The 14,554-nt window shown below is 40.3% G+C and overlaps 1 protein-coding gene across 1 annotated transcript; it reads right to left on the bottom strand.

Moving 5' to 3' along the window:
• Positions 1-1,486: 1,486 nt before the first annotated feature.
• shc3 (SHC (Src homology 2 domain containing) transforming protein 3) lies at positions 1,487-13,949 on the bottom strand (the record flags this gene model as incomplete). Its single annotated transcript, XM_083899343.1, has 12 exons — positions 1,487-1,615; positions 1,704-2,029; positions 3,172-3,363; positions 3,464-3,557; positions 4,102-4,255; positions 4,345-4,474; positions 4,566-4,617; positions 4,721-4,774; positions 5,862-5,981; positions 7,165-7,228; positions 9,457-9,527; positions 13,302-13,949. 12 exons carry the CDS (start codon positions 13,947-13,949, stop codon positions 1,487-1,489), a joined length of 2,034 nt encoding a protein of 677 aa, XP_083755469.1.
• Positions 13,950-14,554: the final 605 nt, after the last annotated feature.

Raw genomic sequence — 14,554 nt, 5'->3', positions numbered from 1 at the left:
AGACGACATCCTCGCAGCTGTCAGTCACACTCATAATATTATGTGTCATACTTTACTGTCCAGTTTCCTCTAAATGGGAACAACAATTTACAAAATGTGGTGCGTTCTACTGAAGAAGACCTGAAACTACTGATTTATTCATCAGGAAAATTATAAATCAAATGAGAAGTCTGCTCATTTTTCCCCATAGAGAGTTGGCAGTTGGCACTGCTAATTTTCTAATAACTCTTCAAACCTGAACACTACTTCCATTTTTGTATGCAGCCTATGTGTTGAAATATTACAGGAGCAATTCATCGTCCAGTTAGCGCCTCTAACATTGAAAGCAACTGTGATGAGTGAAGCGGGTTAACTCGCTTGCTAGTCGAATATAGCCTTTACTATAGTGACAGTGTTACATTCATGACCTCATTTATCAACCTGATCAATCACCTTGTGTCTGTCGTGTCAAAAAGCCGGCCTTCACAGTCACCGGTAACAAAGGTCATTACGTATAGTACCTTTAAAAGTTCACAAAAAGCAGAAAAATGTCAATTCAGATTGTGAGAATATCCATTGCATGACTCATGCCCCAAAACAAATCAATGGCTATACACCTACAAAAAAAAGTCCAGAGAAAAACCAATTAAGAAATAATCCAAAGTTGAAAAGCATAAATATTTTTTGTTTTTTTTACAGTGTCAGCATACACACGAGCACCTCTTTCAAATAAAGGGGCATCAAGGTCTACGAACAATGTCCACAAGAACAGTTAATTTTAAGTCATGCGACTGTGACACAAGAAAATACTTTATCAAAAAAGAAAGAAAAAAAAAGGTTTATCTTTAAAGCCATTGACAGCACGATGTGACAGATGTCTGTTTGTGACCGACTACTGCGAAACAAAACAAACCTTCTTTTTAAATCCCTCGATAAAAAGCAGTTTTCATATAGTGACTAATTCAGTGAGACGTCACACACTTAGATAAGATTAAAGGACATTTTTCCCTAAAGTTATTCATAATAAACTGCATTTATTGTCCAAACTTCATCTTTTGTTTCCCCTCCCGACATCTTAGCCAACGGTCCCGGTAAAAATGTGTTTGTGCTTGACAGACAAAACTAAAATTTCGGGTTTTTTATTCTAAAATACTCTTGTTATGACCTCTTTGAGGTTTGATTTGCACTTGGTCTAAACTACAAGAACGACTGTCTTTTTTTTTCTCCTTTTTTTCTTTTTTAAACATCAAATCAAGATAGTATGTCCAAATGCACCTATGTCTTCTCAAAAATATAGCATTTCAGTCATCACAACAAAATAACAGTTCTATAAATAATTTCTTTTATCTTAAACAGATCTTGCGTTTTTCCAGCCCCCCCCACCACAAACTCTATCGGCGGATAGATCCTTTAAGCAACTTCTGTTCATGATTCATCTTCAAGTTTCAGGATGTAAGGAGAGACTGTTCGGAGCTTCCTGTTCACCGTCGGCCTTTCACATCGAGCATCACTGTTTTCTTCCAACTGGCTGCAGGAGACACAGTTCACTCCCGGCTGACACAATCGGCAGATTGTTGTCTCGGTGATGTCCGATAAGGTGGCTAATGCTGTCAAATACGTGATCTTTTGTCCGTACCTTTGAGGAGAGAAAGAGATGTTACACTTGCTGTATTCCCACACCTTCTCCCAAACACACTCACACACATCCTTGGATACCGTCTTACCGTGCCCTCAGGGTCCACCAGTAGCAGGTGTTTGGCAAGTCCATTGTGCATGCCTGTCAGTACATAGGACCCTGGGTTGGTCGTGCTCTTGCGCACCAGGAAGTCCCCGTCTTCTTTCAGCAACTTTTCGGCCTCGCGGCGGCTCATTTTGCCATGGTACCACATATGTCCCTCCAGCTCCTCCTGCGCCCGGAAGGCCAGCGAACGCACGAGAAGAGGGCTGGAGTTGTCCACGGATGCTGTTTTGTGAAGACCAGACATTTGGACCAGGACTGGACCCTGGCCTGGCGGATGGGACTGAGACTGAATTGCATCCTCAAAGGGCTCTGGTAATGGCAGGCGCAGTGACAAACACCAAATAATCAAACAAGGAGGAATATTCTCCAGCACAGTGTATAGGATTTGTATAAGTATGGTAATCTATTAATTCAATGTGGGTATAAATACAGAAGTACAGCATTTTTATCAATTTAGCTTGTGAATAGTGATGTAATTTCTTCAAAACTGTATTAAGATGATTTTCTGTAGATTTTTTAATATCTATTTGTGCTATAGAGCAATCACCCATTGGTACTTGACCCCACGGAGTGGAACTGAAGTATTGTTTTCATTGGCTCTGTCTGTTTGTGCTTCCGCACTTGCACTTGCCAATATGACCAACAGAGGCCGACGGAGGCTTGTTGCGTGAATGGGGTGAAGTCTGCCATCTCTGATTGCCTTGTTTCTTGTCTTGCTTGCCAAGGATGTCACATTATTCCATTGTTCAACAAGTGCCAGTAACTTAGCGAGAAACGCGGCAAAGCACCAGGAACAGTGGACAAGAAGTAAAATGGTTTGCGTAAATAATGCTGTTTAGAAAGTTCTCCAGTTTTGGCTGAACAGATCCAACTACACCTGACATGTCATATTTCTAGACAAATATATCAGTAAGAAGTAATAAAATCACTAGATTATACTATTACGATTTACATTACTAAATTCAGAGTTTTGCCTTTATTTACTTAAATTAAATACTAACAGGGATGTTAGTATCATGAATTTGAATTGAATTTCAGTGTTTTGCGTCATGGCTTCTTCATACATACAGTCGTTATCGCATATATTTTAATAGCAGCAAGCGCTAACGTTGGAAAGAAGGGAACGAACAAAGTGGTGCACTGACATTAACACGAGCCTCCTTTTGTCTGCGCTGTGGCATAATGTTATTATAATGTCATGCTGAACTCACTAAGGAAACCTCTATAATTAAGATCCATGAAAGCAAACATGAAATATGATTCTGAAGTCAAGACACATACTGTTCTGGAATGGATTGCTTAAATTTTTACTTTGCCATAAGTCCACAGTTGGTACAGTCTATACTATGTTGTGTATTTCTTCTTATTTTTTGGCATTTTATGGCAGTTTAATCCTTCTTTATAAATGTACAGTATGTGAAAACTGATATATCAGGGCAATAGTTACTTACTCATGTCAAACAGGTCCTTCTGTGGGCTCTCTTTGGCTGCAGCTGCCATACCCTTTGTCACATGTTCTGCTTCTGCCTGAAGGGCTGCGAGTACCTGGGCATCGATCTGCTGAGTGTTCACGTACATGGGCATCTCTGCTGTTTTTGGCACTGAGCCTTTACTCTCAGGTAGACTGTTTATATCAAACGAGCCTGGACATTCAGAGAAACAAACACACTCACAGTGATGCAATGATAAAACACTGTGTTCTACAGTATATATTTAAATGGTAGAAAGGATGTTTTTACTTACCCTGTTGTAAGAATATGGGCTTTCTTTCATCTCCCCAGTTTTCTCCACAGTGCCGCCCTTGGTAATATGTCTGATCTACAGACCCTGGACCCATCTTTTCACACAGAGACACACAGAAATAAACACCAAGAAATGAGTTGCTATACCAATAATGACATGTGAAGCAGAAAGTGAGACACTTTGGACTAAACAAGCTGACTGTAGAGTGTAGAGGAGGCTTGATGTGGTTTGTTTGTGGTCTGAGAGAACATAAACCCACCAACCAATCAACCGCAGCTCAATGGGATGGCAAATATGTGGTTATAAAATAAGTATTTGGGTGTAAATATGTTGTTAAATCAATCAGCTAACAGCTGAAAGGTCCATAAGATGCATTATAATAGTGACAGTGAAGGAATATACAGATTTTAATACTTTATGTATACCATAAAGGTGATATAACTTTGCAAATAGTATATGTTATATATTGTATGATTTCTTTGTTATATGAAGCAAAGAAACCAGAAAATACTTTAATTAGTGAAAAAAACACACATTTTCATCAGATTATGCCAATTATGCCTATGCTCAGTTTATTTTTTTGGAGTTCTTTGTGACACCAGGCACAAAAGACTGTCTGCTTGAAAAATCAGTTGTACCTGGCATCCATCAGTTGCTGCGTTGTGATTGGTCAGCCTGGTGTCAATGAAGCCTCCAGGTGGTGGCATCTTGCCGGGGATGTTGTTATAGTAAGGATGTTCTGCTGACTCCTCCTCTTCTTCTGTCCACGGCAGCTCCTCCATATTTAATACCCTTGAGACATAAACACGGTTTGATCGTGAAATTCCACCGTGAAGTCAAAGTGTTTCGCTTTTTTTACGAACGCGTCGCGAATGCCTCACCTGTCGTGTGTGGAGGACGGCTTGCTCGAGGGACACTGCAGGTACTGCTGAAAGCGGAGGTCAAAGGCCTGACCGATGGTACTGATGACGTCCTGGGCCAGACCGTCAGAGCACTCCAGAATGTGACATGCTGACGAAAGAGTCACAGCAACAGATTTGAATCATGCATGTGAGATATGAAATACGCCATAGAAGAAGAAAAAGCATTAAAGGACTCGTACCTCTTCTGTTAACAGGGTCCTTTGCTACATAGGCAACATAATCTGTCGTGTCCTAAGTGGAAAAAGTGAAAGCTTTTTTAACTGGTGCAATAAATACCAGTACTTTTAAGTATTAGCAAATAGTCCCCCCCCCCCCACAAAACACAGTTACTTACGGGGTCTCCTCCTGATGCAAAGGAGATGGACTGCATGTGATGGTTGGCAATGATCTGTGCAAAGTAAAATTGCAGAGAATGTGTAAATGAACCGAACTGTCTATATTCTACACATATTTCAGCAAAGAGCTGGAATGAAGTAGTTGAGACACGGTAGCAGTTAATCTGACCCTTTAACACCGAGTGTATCGCAGATGTTACGTTTGCGCAAGTGCAATTTGCATGACCGGAATTACGGGAAGGTTTGTGTTATCGAAAAAATTCCAACAGTTTCTGAAAGCTGAGAAGTTGCACATCAAAGCCAATGTGTGGTTATTATTGTAATTTCACCCACACTGTTGCATTGAGCCGGAGAATCAGCGTCTTTGTCACCAGAGAGGAAAGAATTGGAAAAATGCCTGTACATTTTGGCCTCAAAAACTCAAACAAATGTTATTTTAAATTTGTTTTATACTGTTCAAATTTAACACACAAAATCTGGTGTTCATGTACAACAGTGCTTTTTGTTTTTCTTCATTTTAAATTGTTAACCTGCATGTTAAAATATTGTATTAAGTTGTAAATAACTGCCAAGTTATTGTGTAAAAATGGGGAAAAGCACTCACAGGACATTTTGTGGCCTTTTTATGGTTAAAAATAAGAAAAAAAAGGTCCAGACAGACATACTGAGGCTTAGGTCTTACAGGCCTAAAGTGTAGAATGTGGTGGCTGTGATGTTTGTGACAGACCTCTTACACATTTAGAGCCATTTTCATTCACTTCTAGTTGTTTAAATAAACAAACATTCAAACCACTGTCACCTCGAATCTCTGTTTCTCAGTGCAACAATGTTTAGATCTCATGTTCCCCCGGCTACACTGCCAGGCTGCACACAGGAAGTGATTTGTTTTATGTCTAAACAGACGGAGGGAACAGTGACATTGAGCTAGTAAAGAGAGACGGCAGCAAAACAGGATGTTTCAGAATTTAATTCTCCTGCTCATATTTTCAGCGGAAGGAAGACGGCATACGTATAATATTACATCAATTCTGCTAACAAAGACCAAACAGAGCTGCATTCAAAGCACTTTAAAACACTTTAAATATAGCATCATACATGTTCTACATCTGTTGATTGTACGGTAAAGTGTTGCACACTCACCTGTTTGCAGTCAGGCGTCATCAGGTTGAGGCTACTGGTGGAAATGTTGAGGTTGATGGACATGCCAGCGAACTGCAGGTTGCTCTTGCCCAGGATACTGGACAGGGCTTTGGATGGTGGCTGAGAAGATCAGAGGACACACCATTGACATTTAAACGTAAACCCAATCCTAACCCTAAAACCAGGTCTTAACCCTGATAAGGCCTTTTAAAGATGTTGACAAAATGCCCTCTCAAGGTCAAAATGGCCCTACAAATATATGGTTATTTTTCTAAATTTTTCTGACCTTTTAAAAAAAAAAAAAAAAAAAAAAAGTAGAAGAAATCACAGATACAACATAATTAAACTGTTCAAACTTTATGAACAAAACTATACAAGGCTTAAGTAATACAGCATACAGATGAAATGCTACAGCTCTAGATGAGGCTCAAGATATAATACATTCCTGCTTCCTTCATTCTGTTATTTATTGAATTATAGTTTCATCACTAATGAATGACAAAAGAGGTACATATCGAGTTGTACTGATCAGATATGTTATGTTTTGGACAGGTTGTGAATAGTGATTTTAAATGAAGAGATGAGGCAAAAAAAAAGGGCCATATATAAAAATAGAAATAAACAATCAAATCCATTCAGAGTTGTCAGTACAAAGCTGAAGTTGCCAGAGTGTTTGCCAAATCAGCATTATCTTCCATCTCTCATCTATTCTGAAAACTAGTCGGCACTGATTTAGTCTAATATGTTCTTTCCTGACATTTGAACAAGCTCTAGAGAGCAGAGTAATGCTTCATTTCACACCCCACATTAAGACAATCTCCTCACACGCTGTGGACACACACCACGTACGCGCACACTCATGCATGCGCACGCACACACACACACAGTAGCTCAGTATCCTGATCACAGATATTGTGCACTACATGAGTCACTAAGCACTGTGCGCGGTCTGCAATACATCGTAGGCTTGAGCTACGCCCACGCACATACAGTCCTCTACCTCTCCATCTCTCTCCATTCTGTTCAGCTTCTCCAACTACAATCTCTCTCTCTCGCTCATCATTTCCTCCTCTCTCTGTCAGTTTTTCCCTCCTTTAACATGAAGGAAGGATGAGAGGAGGGGGGGAGAGAAAGAGAAAAAAGAGCTCACTGAGGCGATGCTATATATAGAACACGTAAGAAGGATAAATTAATATCTAATGTTGTTTCTCCTTTACATTTCACTGACATTCATTTTCTCAACTCTCTCAAAGTGGCAATCACTTGCATCTTCATATCCCTCCCACTCTTCCCACCCATGTACCTTTCTCTTCCGCAGAGCTCCTTTGGTCCCTGGAACAGCCTCACACACCAGGCTGATGGCTTCCCTAGAGGAAGACGACGAGAGGATGATGAAGCCAAGATGGTGATCACAGACGGCCAAAGAATCACTGCTATTTTGGCAACAAGTGAGACTCTTTGATATGAAATGTATTCTGTTGTCTTGGCAGAAAAAACAGAGTGTCCAGTTATAACTGTGAGGCACTGAGAGGATATAAATGTTTATTTCTGCAACATGCTCACATCGTAAAAACACTGATATTCAACAGGTGAGACGTCGATCATGTTATCTGTTGTAATTAAATGTTGTAATTTCTGCTGCTAGAACTCTCCTCTCTCTCAGTTAAGACAACAACAAAAAAAAACAAAATAGTTTGATGGCATCAGGGAGCAGCATGAGCTACGACTCACTTCCTGATTAAGTGACTGATCCTCTCTGCCATTTCCCATTAGTCTCTCTGTTTTGTTGAGATTCTGCATCTGGTTACTACAGATGCTGAATCTCAACTCCATAGAACTTGCATCCCTCTTTAACTTTCTCTGCCCTGTCCCCCATTTTTCCTTTCACCCCAACCAGTCGAGGCAGATGGATAGCAGATTTCTTCCTGTTAAAAAGGATTTTTTTCTCTCCACTGGTGCCTATAGTGTTTGCTCATTGTGTGAACCGTTTGGTTTCTCTTCTCTCTATAATATCGTAAAGGTTCCTGCCTTCCTATGTACAGTGCCTTGAGATAACGTATTATTGTTATTTGGCGCTATACAAATACAATTGAATTGAATTGAGCAGCAGGTCAATAGCTTTTTCTGTTGCATGTGTTCCAAACACTTAGGTCCTGTAATCGTTGGAAAGAAAAAACACACTTAAATGTTTTTGTTCCCTGATTCAATTCCCTTTTTCCCCCCACTATATTGTAGTATTTGCCGGAGAAGCGGATATGCGGCTCTGCAGTGAAGAGTCCAGAGTACAGAGGAGGATTTAGAGCACTTAGAAGTTTATTTATGGCACTTTTCAAAGACAAACCCTATATCAAACATAGCAGCTGCTCCTCAAAGCGTACGACGTCATTAAAAAACCGCTGGTTTTAAAGAGTGTTGGAAACAATGTGGCTAATCTAAGTACACTAAATAGATAACATTAGTCTCCTCCTTTTTTGATATATTAATGCACAAATTAACTCGCTGTTTTACATGTCATTAGTTTTGCAGGTATTTGCTTTAAAAATATTGACCCGATGAGGTAAAAGTTTGATGCTCATAAAAAATAATGACAATTCATCCTGTGAATTACATTAAGTGTCATTAACTGTTGTAAATCAAATGGTGGGAAAAAAAATAGTTCTTTTTACAGTGGAGTGACATCCAAATCTGTCTTTCGGATAAGTGATTTAATCTGCCGCAGCTTAAAGATAGATTTGATGTGACAACAAAGATATCAGTTTCTTTAATGACGGATACAGAAACGTTAATGTTGCACCCTTTGGTTAAATAACGGACAGCAGGAGGTCGTTTTAGAGAAGCAGAAATCTAATAAAAGCAACGGAATGGGACAGATTCTCTCCGTGTCTCTTCCTCTCCGTCCCCAACAAAATGAGGCAGGAGGACAGACAGAGAGAGAGACAGAGACACTGTGTCAGACATGAAACAAACCGATTCACTATTTGCCTTTGCATCACTGCACATTGGTCAATGATTTTAAAGGCACATGCAGACACACTGGTAATTTAAAGCAAACTACATGGTGTCCACCATGTGTCTCCTGCAGTAAAGAAGTTACTAACAGCATGTCGCTGATTAGACAATTATACAATTTTTATTTAATTGCAATAGTCAACGTTTAATACTTGTATTATTATACATTTTATTCTTTTCTTACAGTATTTATGACTGCTGATTTCTTGCTGCCAGATACATTCTTGACCTGTTTATGTGCGAAAGAGTAACAAAGACTGTTTAATTCAATAATTTGTAATAACAGATTTGTGTTATATAAAATAGCATTTTGTGTAGTAATAGGTAAATGATTTATATGTTTGATGCAGATAAATGAACCAAAAGCTCATTTCCCAATAGTCATATTTATGTATTTGACTGTCAATGTAACATTACTGACACAAAGAAATGTAAGAGTATACAGTTGGCATTAGTGGCTCAAGCCATTCTTTGTTTTCCTAGTTTTCTTTTGTAAATGATTTAGAAACTGTAAATTGTTGTGGGTTTGTTTTACAGCAAAGGTGTTTAATTGCACAGTTAGTAAAATAAACAAGTGTGTACATACCTTGTTATTTGTGATCTTGTGGTGAAATCCAGTGATCTCATTGACCGAAGAACCTCTATACAGCCCATGTACTAGAATAGAACAGAACAGAACACCTTTATTGTCATTGTACAAAACAATACAATTAGTGGTGGATACTTCCTATAACTGGTGCACTAAAAAGGTTCCAACACAGGAAACACACAATATTAAATAAACCTATAATAAATGAGAGAACAAAAAAACACCTGATGAATTTGACGTTTGAACTAAATAAACAAATAATAACTGCAGCTACTGCACATACTTTAATGGTGACCAGGTTCCTTCGACTGAGTAGTACAATTTTTACTCCTGCCTTGGAAACTGGTCACTTTTTCCCCAGATTATGTTGCTTTTGAGTGGGTCATCCTTTCACCAAGGTCAAACAGCGTGGTGCAGTAGTTAGCATTGCCTAACAGCAAGAAGGTCAACAGTTCACATCCTGGTTGAACCAGTTTTCATGTTCTCCCTGTGTGTGCATGTGGGTTTTCTCCGGGTATTCCGGTTTAAATACATACAGATTAGGTTAATCACACACTCTAAATTGACTGAAGGTGCGAGTGTGAGAGTTTGCTGCTCATACACATTTAAATAAAGGCGTAAAAACCTGTATATTCATAAAGTTGCTCCATTATTTTGTTACACTAGTGCAGTGCCCTTAGGAAGTATGTATTCCTATAGTGGGAGCTGAAGAAGATTTTTCAGTTATGGTAATGCTGCGTGGCTGACAGTCACGAAACAGCTAGCTATGCTAATGCTAATCGAAAATTTAAAATTTTTTAGTTGCACCTAATGAGGTTGCACAATGTTTGGATTATGTTAGCCCTACGCTAATGCTAATCGTAGCTAGCATGCTTCCTGGTGTAGCATGATAAATCAGCGGAAATTAAAATTTGAAAATCACAGATGCACACCATCAGGCCATGCTCAACCCATATCCAAAAAAATTAGGGCGATCAGCAAGATATGCCCTTCACAGACACAACTTGCATTATAGATAGATAATCTTAAAAATAGAGAAGCATCAAGCGGGAGATCATGAAGTCAAGGTTTGACAAAAATTAAAAAAATTTAAAAAAAGTAAATACTTTTTCATCAAATAATGATTTGTAAACATTGTGTGTGACTGTGTGACATGAGATGACTGTAGTCCTCCAATCCCCATAAACCATCTTCAGTACAGGCCACCTACTCACATTACAACACCTCCTCTAATTAATATTGCACAGACTGGGAACATTTTGTGCTGATGAGTTCTTATCATTATGAGAATCACATGCATAATCCCGTTGTAAACAAAACAGACATCCAGACACACAGCCACGCTCCCTTTCCACTCCTTTACAGAAATGCGAATGGAAGTTATTAAAATCATAACTCCGGCGTAATGTGGCTCCTGCTCACCAGTGAGTGTTTCTGCAAGCACCCAGCAAACACATACCACTTTGTCAAAATGCCAAAAAAAAAAAAAAAAAACACATTTAACGTCCTCTATTTTTAGAAGAGGGAGTATAAAGTGCACGATTCAGCGGGGTCAAAACAATTCTAAACTGAGCAGAGTACATGAATTACACAGTAAAACTGAAATATGAGGACTTTCAGAAGAGAAAATACATATTTAGATGCACCCCCAAATAAACCGCACAACAAAATGTGTTATTGGATGACAGGGGAAGCATTGTGCACAGTTTATAAACTAGATATCGCGATCAACAGGGTACAGCAATTTATTTATCTTTATGTATAAAGATTTATGGTAACACTTTACTAACATGCATATAGGTAGCAGACTAGCCCTTTATGAGGAAATATTAAGCACGTATTAACACTTTCTGTTGGAAAAATCTTAATTCATCTCATAATAGAGGTAGAATAAGGTTATGTAGAATAAGGTGTTAATACGTGCTTAATGATTACTAATAAAGGGCTAGTATGCTACTTATATCTGTTAGTAAGCACCTAGTTAATGGTGAATATGTGTTCCCTAATCTAAAGTGTTACCAGCGTTATTTATTTAAAAATGTTTATAGAATATTATGTGGGTAATATGAGAAAATCTACACCACTACAAAAAATTGTAATTAAGGATCACAAGTGTAATGCATGGATGGATTGTGTTGTTCATATTGTGTAGTTTCCAACTCAACAATCTACTGCACTGGATCCTTTACCCGAACAGTGAGGTCTTTTCTTGGTGGAGACCAGCGAGGAGCTAAAATGAGAGCTAATGCTTGCACTTTACATTCAGCAGCTTTCCAGAAATACAACTACAAATAAATGCAACTGTTGCACTGCTGGTGTCTGCCGGATATAAATAGCAGGAGAGGTTCATATAATATAAAATGATATTATGTCAGCTAGTGCGTGTTTAAACAAGGGCTGAAAAAACAATTGATGACAGTCAGCGTCGCTTCTATTATTGAAGTTATTCCTAGTTTAGCAGTGAATACATTATAAAATTCCATAAACTCTAACATCCATACCTCTTCAAATATAGAGGTTTTCCTAAAAGACAACAATGCCAAATTCCAGTTCTACAGTTATGCCACAGTGCTGTTTTGGTCGTTCAAAATCTTGTGTGAATTAGTCATTTCTGGCATAATCAAATGGCTGCCATGAGCTCAAAGTGCGAGTATAAACAGTGTCACTGTCGATCAATGTCCCGTTACAGTGATGGCGCATGATGTGCGAGGAGTGACCACATGACGCTAATTGAAAGTGCTGTGAGCAGAACACCATTTTGAACTCAATACACACAGGACACAAACCACAGGAAAAGCTGTGTGTGTGTTTGTGTGTGTGTGGATGTGGGGGGGACAGACTGCACCCATTTCCCCTCTCACAGCTTTCAGCGGCATTGACTGGACAAATAAGCGCTCGTGGACTTAATTCAGTTAAAGCAATGTCACATTGGTCACAGATAGTGTGGCCTCTGTTCGGGCGAGTTGAAGTTAGTGTCATATGATGGCAATCAAACAAAAAAAAACAAAAAAACCTGGAATCACTGTTGAGCGCACACCAAAACTCAGTGTTGCTTCTTTTATCAAAGTGCAGAACATTAAAAGAGGAGAAGATTACATCAGTAAATGCTCAGTTTACTGCTACTTTGTGGTTTAAGTGAAAATGGTTTGCTCCGTTTTTCTTCATTCAATTCACACCAGGTCTTCAGCATCATCGCTCCTCATGCTAGTGACTCATTGCCGGCATGATGACATTCACAGCTCTTGTAGTTCTACGCCAACTTGTGCTCCTTCAAATGATGTATGATGGCTCAACGGCACTGATGTGAGACACGGATGTGATGAGGACAAGCACGCGCCGTATGTCTTCCATAATTTCACTATTGCCGAGCCAAAACTACCCATAGAGCTCGTTCGGATGTACAGAAATAACACGTCACCATGGTTACAAAAGCATAACGCTGTGGCTACACTCACACAAAACCGACCCCATAAATGGGAATGTTTACAGCATGTTTAAAATGACACTGATGATTACTGGCTTTGTTTTGATAGCTTGCGTTTTTATTCTCCTTTTTTCCCCCACAATGCTGACCTTCTCTGTTTTCTAAATTATTCAATGTCTGTTTTCTGGTCGCTCCTCCTTCACCCAGCCTTCTGCTGTAGCCAGCCTACATACACCCACTCAAGGGCATGTTGTGATGAGCAAATAAAAGCTAAATTATCTCTTCCTTATACACCACTTGCAGGTAGCTGAGCTTGAGTCATTTAAACAAAACGAGATACAAGGTAAAGGACAAGATGGGGGGGAATAAAAGGAGAGGACAAATACATAAATGAGGCAGGGAAGTAGAGACCACCAACCTTGACAATGTAAGTCACTCCTGGACCAGAGATCTTGTCACTCGAGTGTAGCCATCCTCTGGAGGGTTTGCTGACCAGTCCTCCACCTCCACCAGGATTCCAGTCCTCTCCAGCAGGCTGAAACTCATCCAGCCTGCTCTTTTTACTCATGCTGATGGCTGACTCCAGCTGCGAGCAGGGGGTTGAATGAGAGGCTGAGCTGCACAGTGAGCCGCCCACACCAGAGGCTGCTGCCGCCACTGCTGCTGTTGTTGTTGCTGCACTGGGGCTCGAGCCGCTGGAGCCGCCTGGGCCAGATCCCCCACCCCCCTGCAGCTTAGACACAGTCAGGTCCTTGACAGCCGAGGGCAAACACTTGATGCCCAGCAGGCTGCCTGAGTTGCTGAATTTCAGGCTGGACACCTTGTTGATGAGGGTACAGAGGGTGGTGCCTCCATCTTCCAGGTGGTCAGACCCATGGCTGGCAGGGGTGCTGGAAGCAGTGGTGGTGGAGGCAGGCTGGACCTCAGTCGGTGGCGTGTAAGATGTCTCGGCTGCAGGCTGGGGGGTAGCCGAGACCTTGGGATTCATGGACAGGCCGTGGAGAAGCTCATCTACAGATGTTACTGACTCATTCCTGAAGCGGTTGTATTTGGTACGGTGAAGCATACCCTTCTCTCTCTTGCTCTCTCCCCTCTCTCCACCAACCGACGCGCACAGCCTGCCTCTTTCACAAGTGTGCTGGCAGACGTGGCTGAGCCGCGCTGATTACCCTCTCCTGTAACATAGCAGCAGCGGCTGAGGCAGCAAACGCCTTTTAGCAATCACAGGCCACCTGACTGTAATTTTCTCAACAGAGGTTACAGTGGCAGTTGTGTTGGACTGCTGCTGCTGCTGCTGCTGCTGCTGCTGATGATGATGATGATGATGATGCTGCTGCTGCTGCTGTCACCAAAGTCCAATCTGCTCTCAGTAAAATCCAGAGCTGCAATCCAATCCGCAAATGACAGATATACAGACACAATCCATGAGAACACAACACTTAAGCAGAGGAAGAAAGAATGGAGAGATTAAAAAAAAGAAAAGAAAAAGAAAGATTGGCAGTGTTATGATGCAGCTTGTGTTTCCAGTGGTGATGCTGATACAGCTACTGATTTGTAGCCTCAAAAATTCAAAAACAAAAGTAAGAGAAGAGAGAGAAAGATCTATCTTGTCGCTGATTGCAAATACTGTGAAGGAAAAGAAAATACTCTCTACTGACTGCTGCCTGCCTG

Source organism: Microchirus variegatus, assembly GCF_963457635.1.
Source record: "Microchirus variegatus genome assembly, chromosome: 1".
Taxonomy (NCBI): Eukaryota; Metazoa; Chordata; class Actinopteri; order Pleuronectiformes; family Soleidae; genus Microchirus; species Microchirus variegatus.
This window is presented reverse-complemented; position numbering and strand designations above follow the sequence as displayed.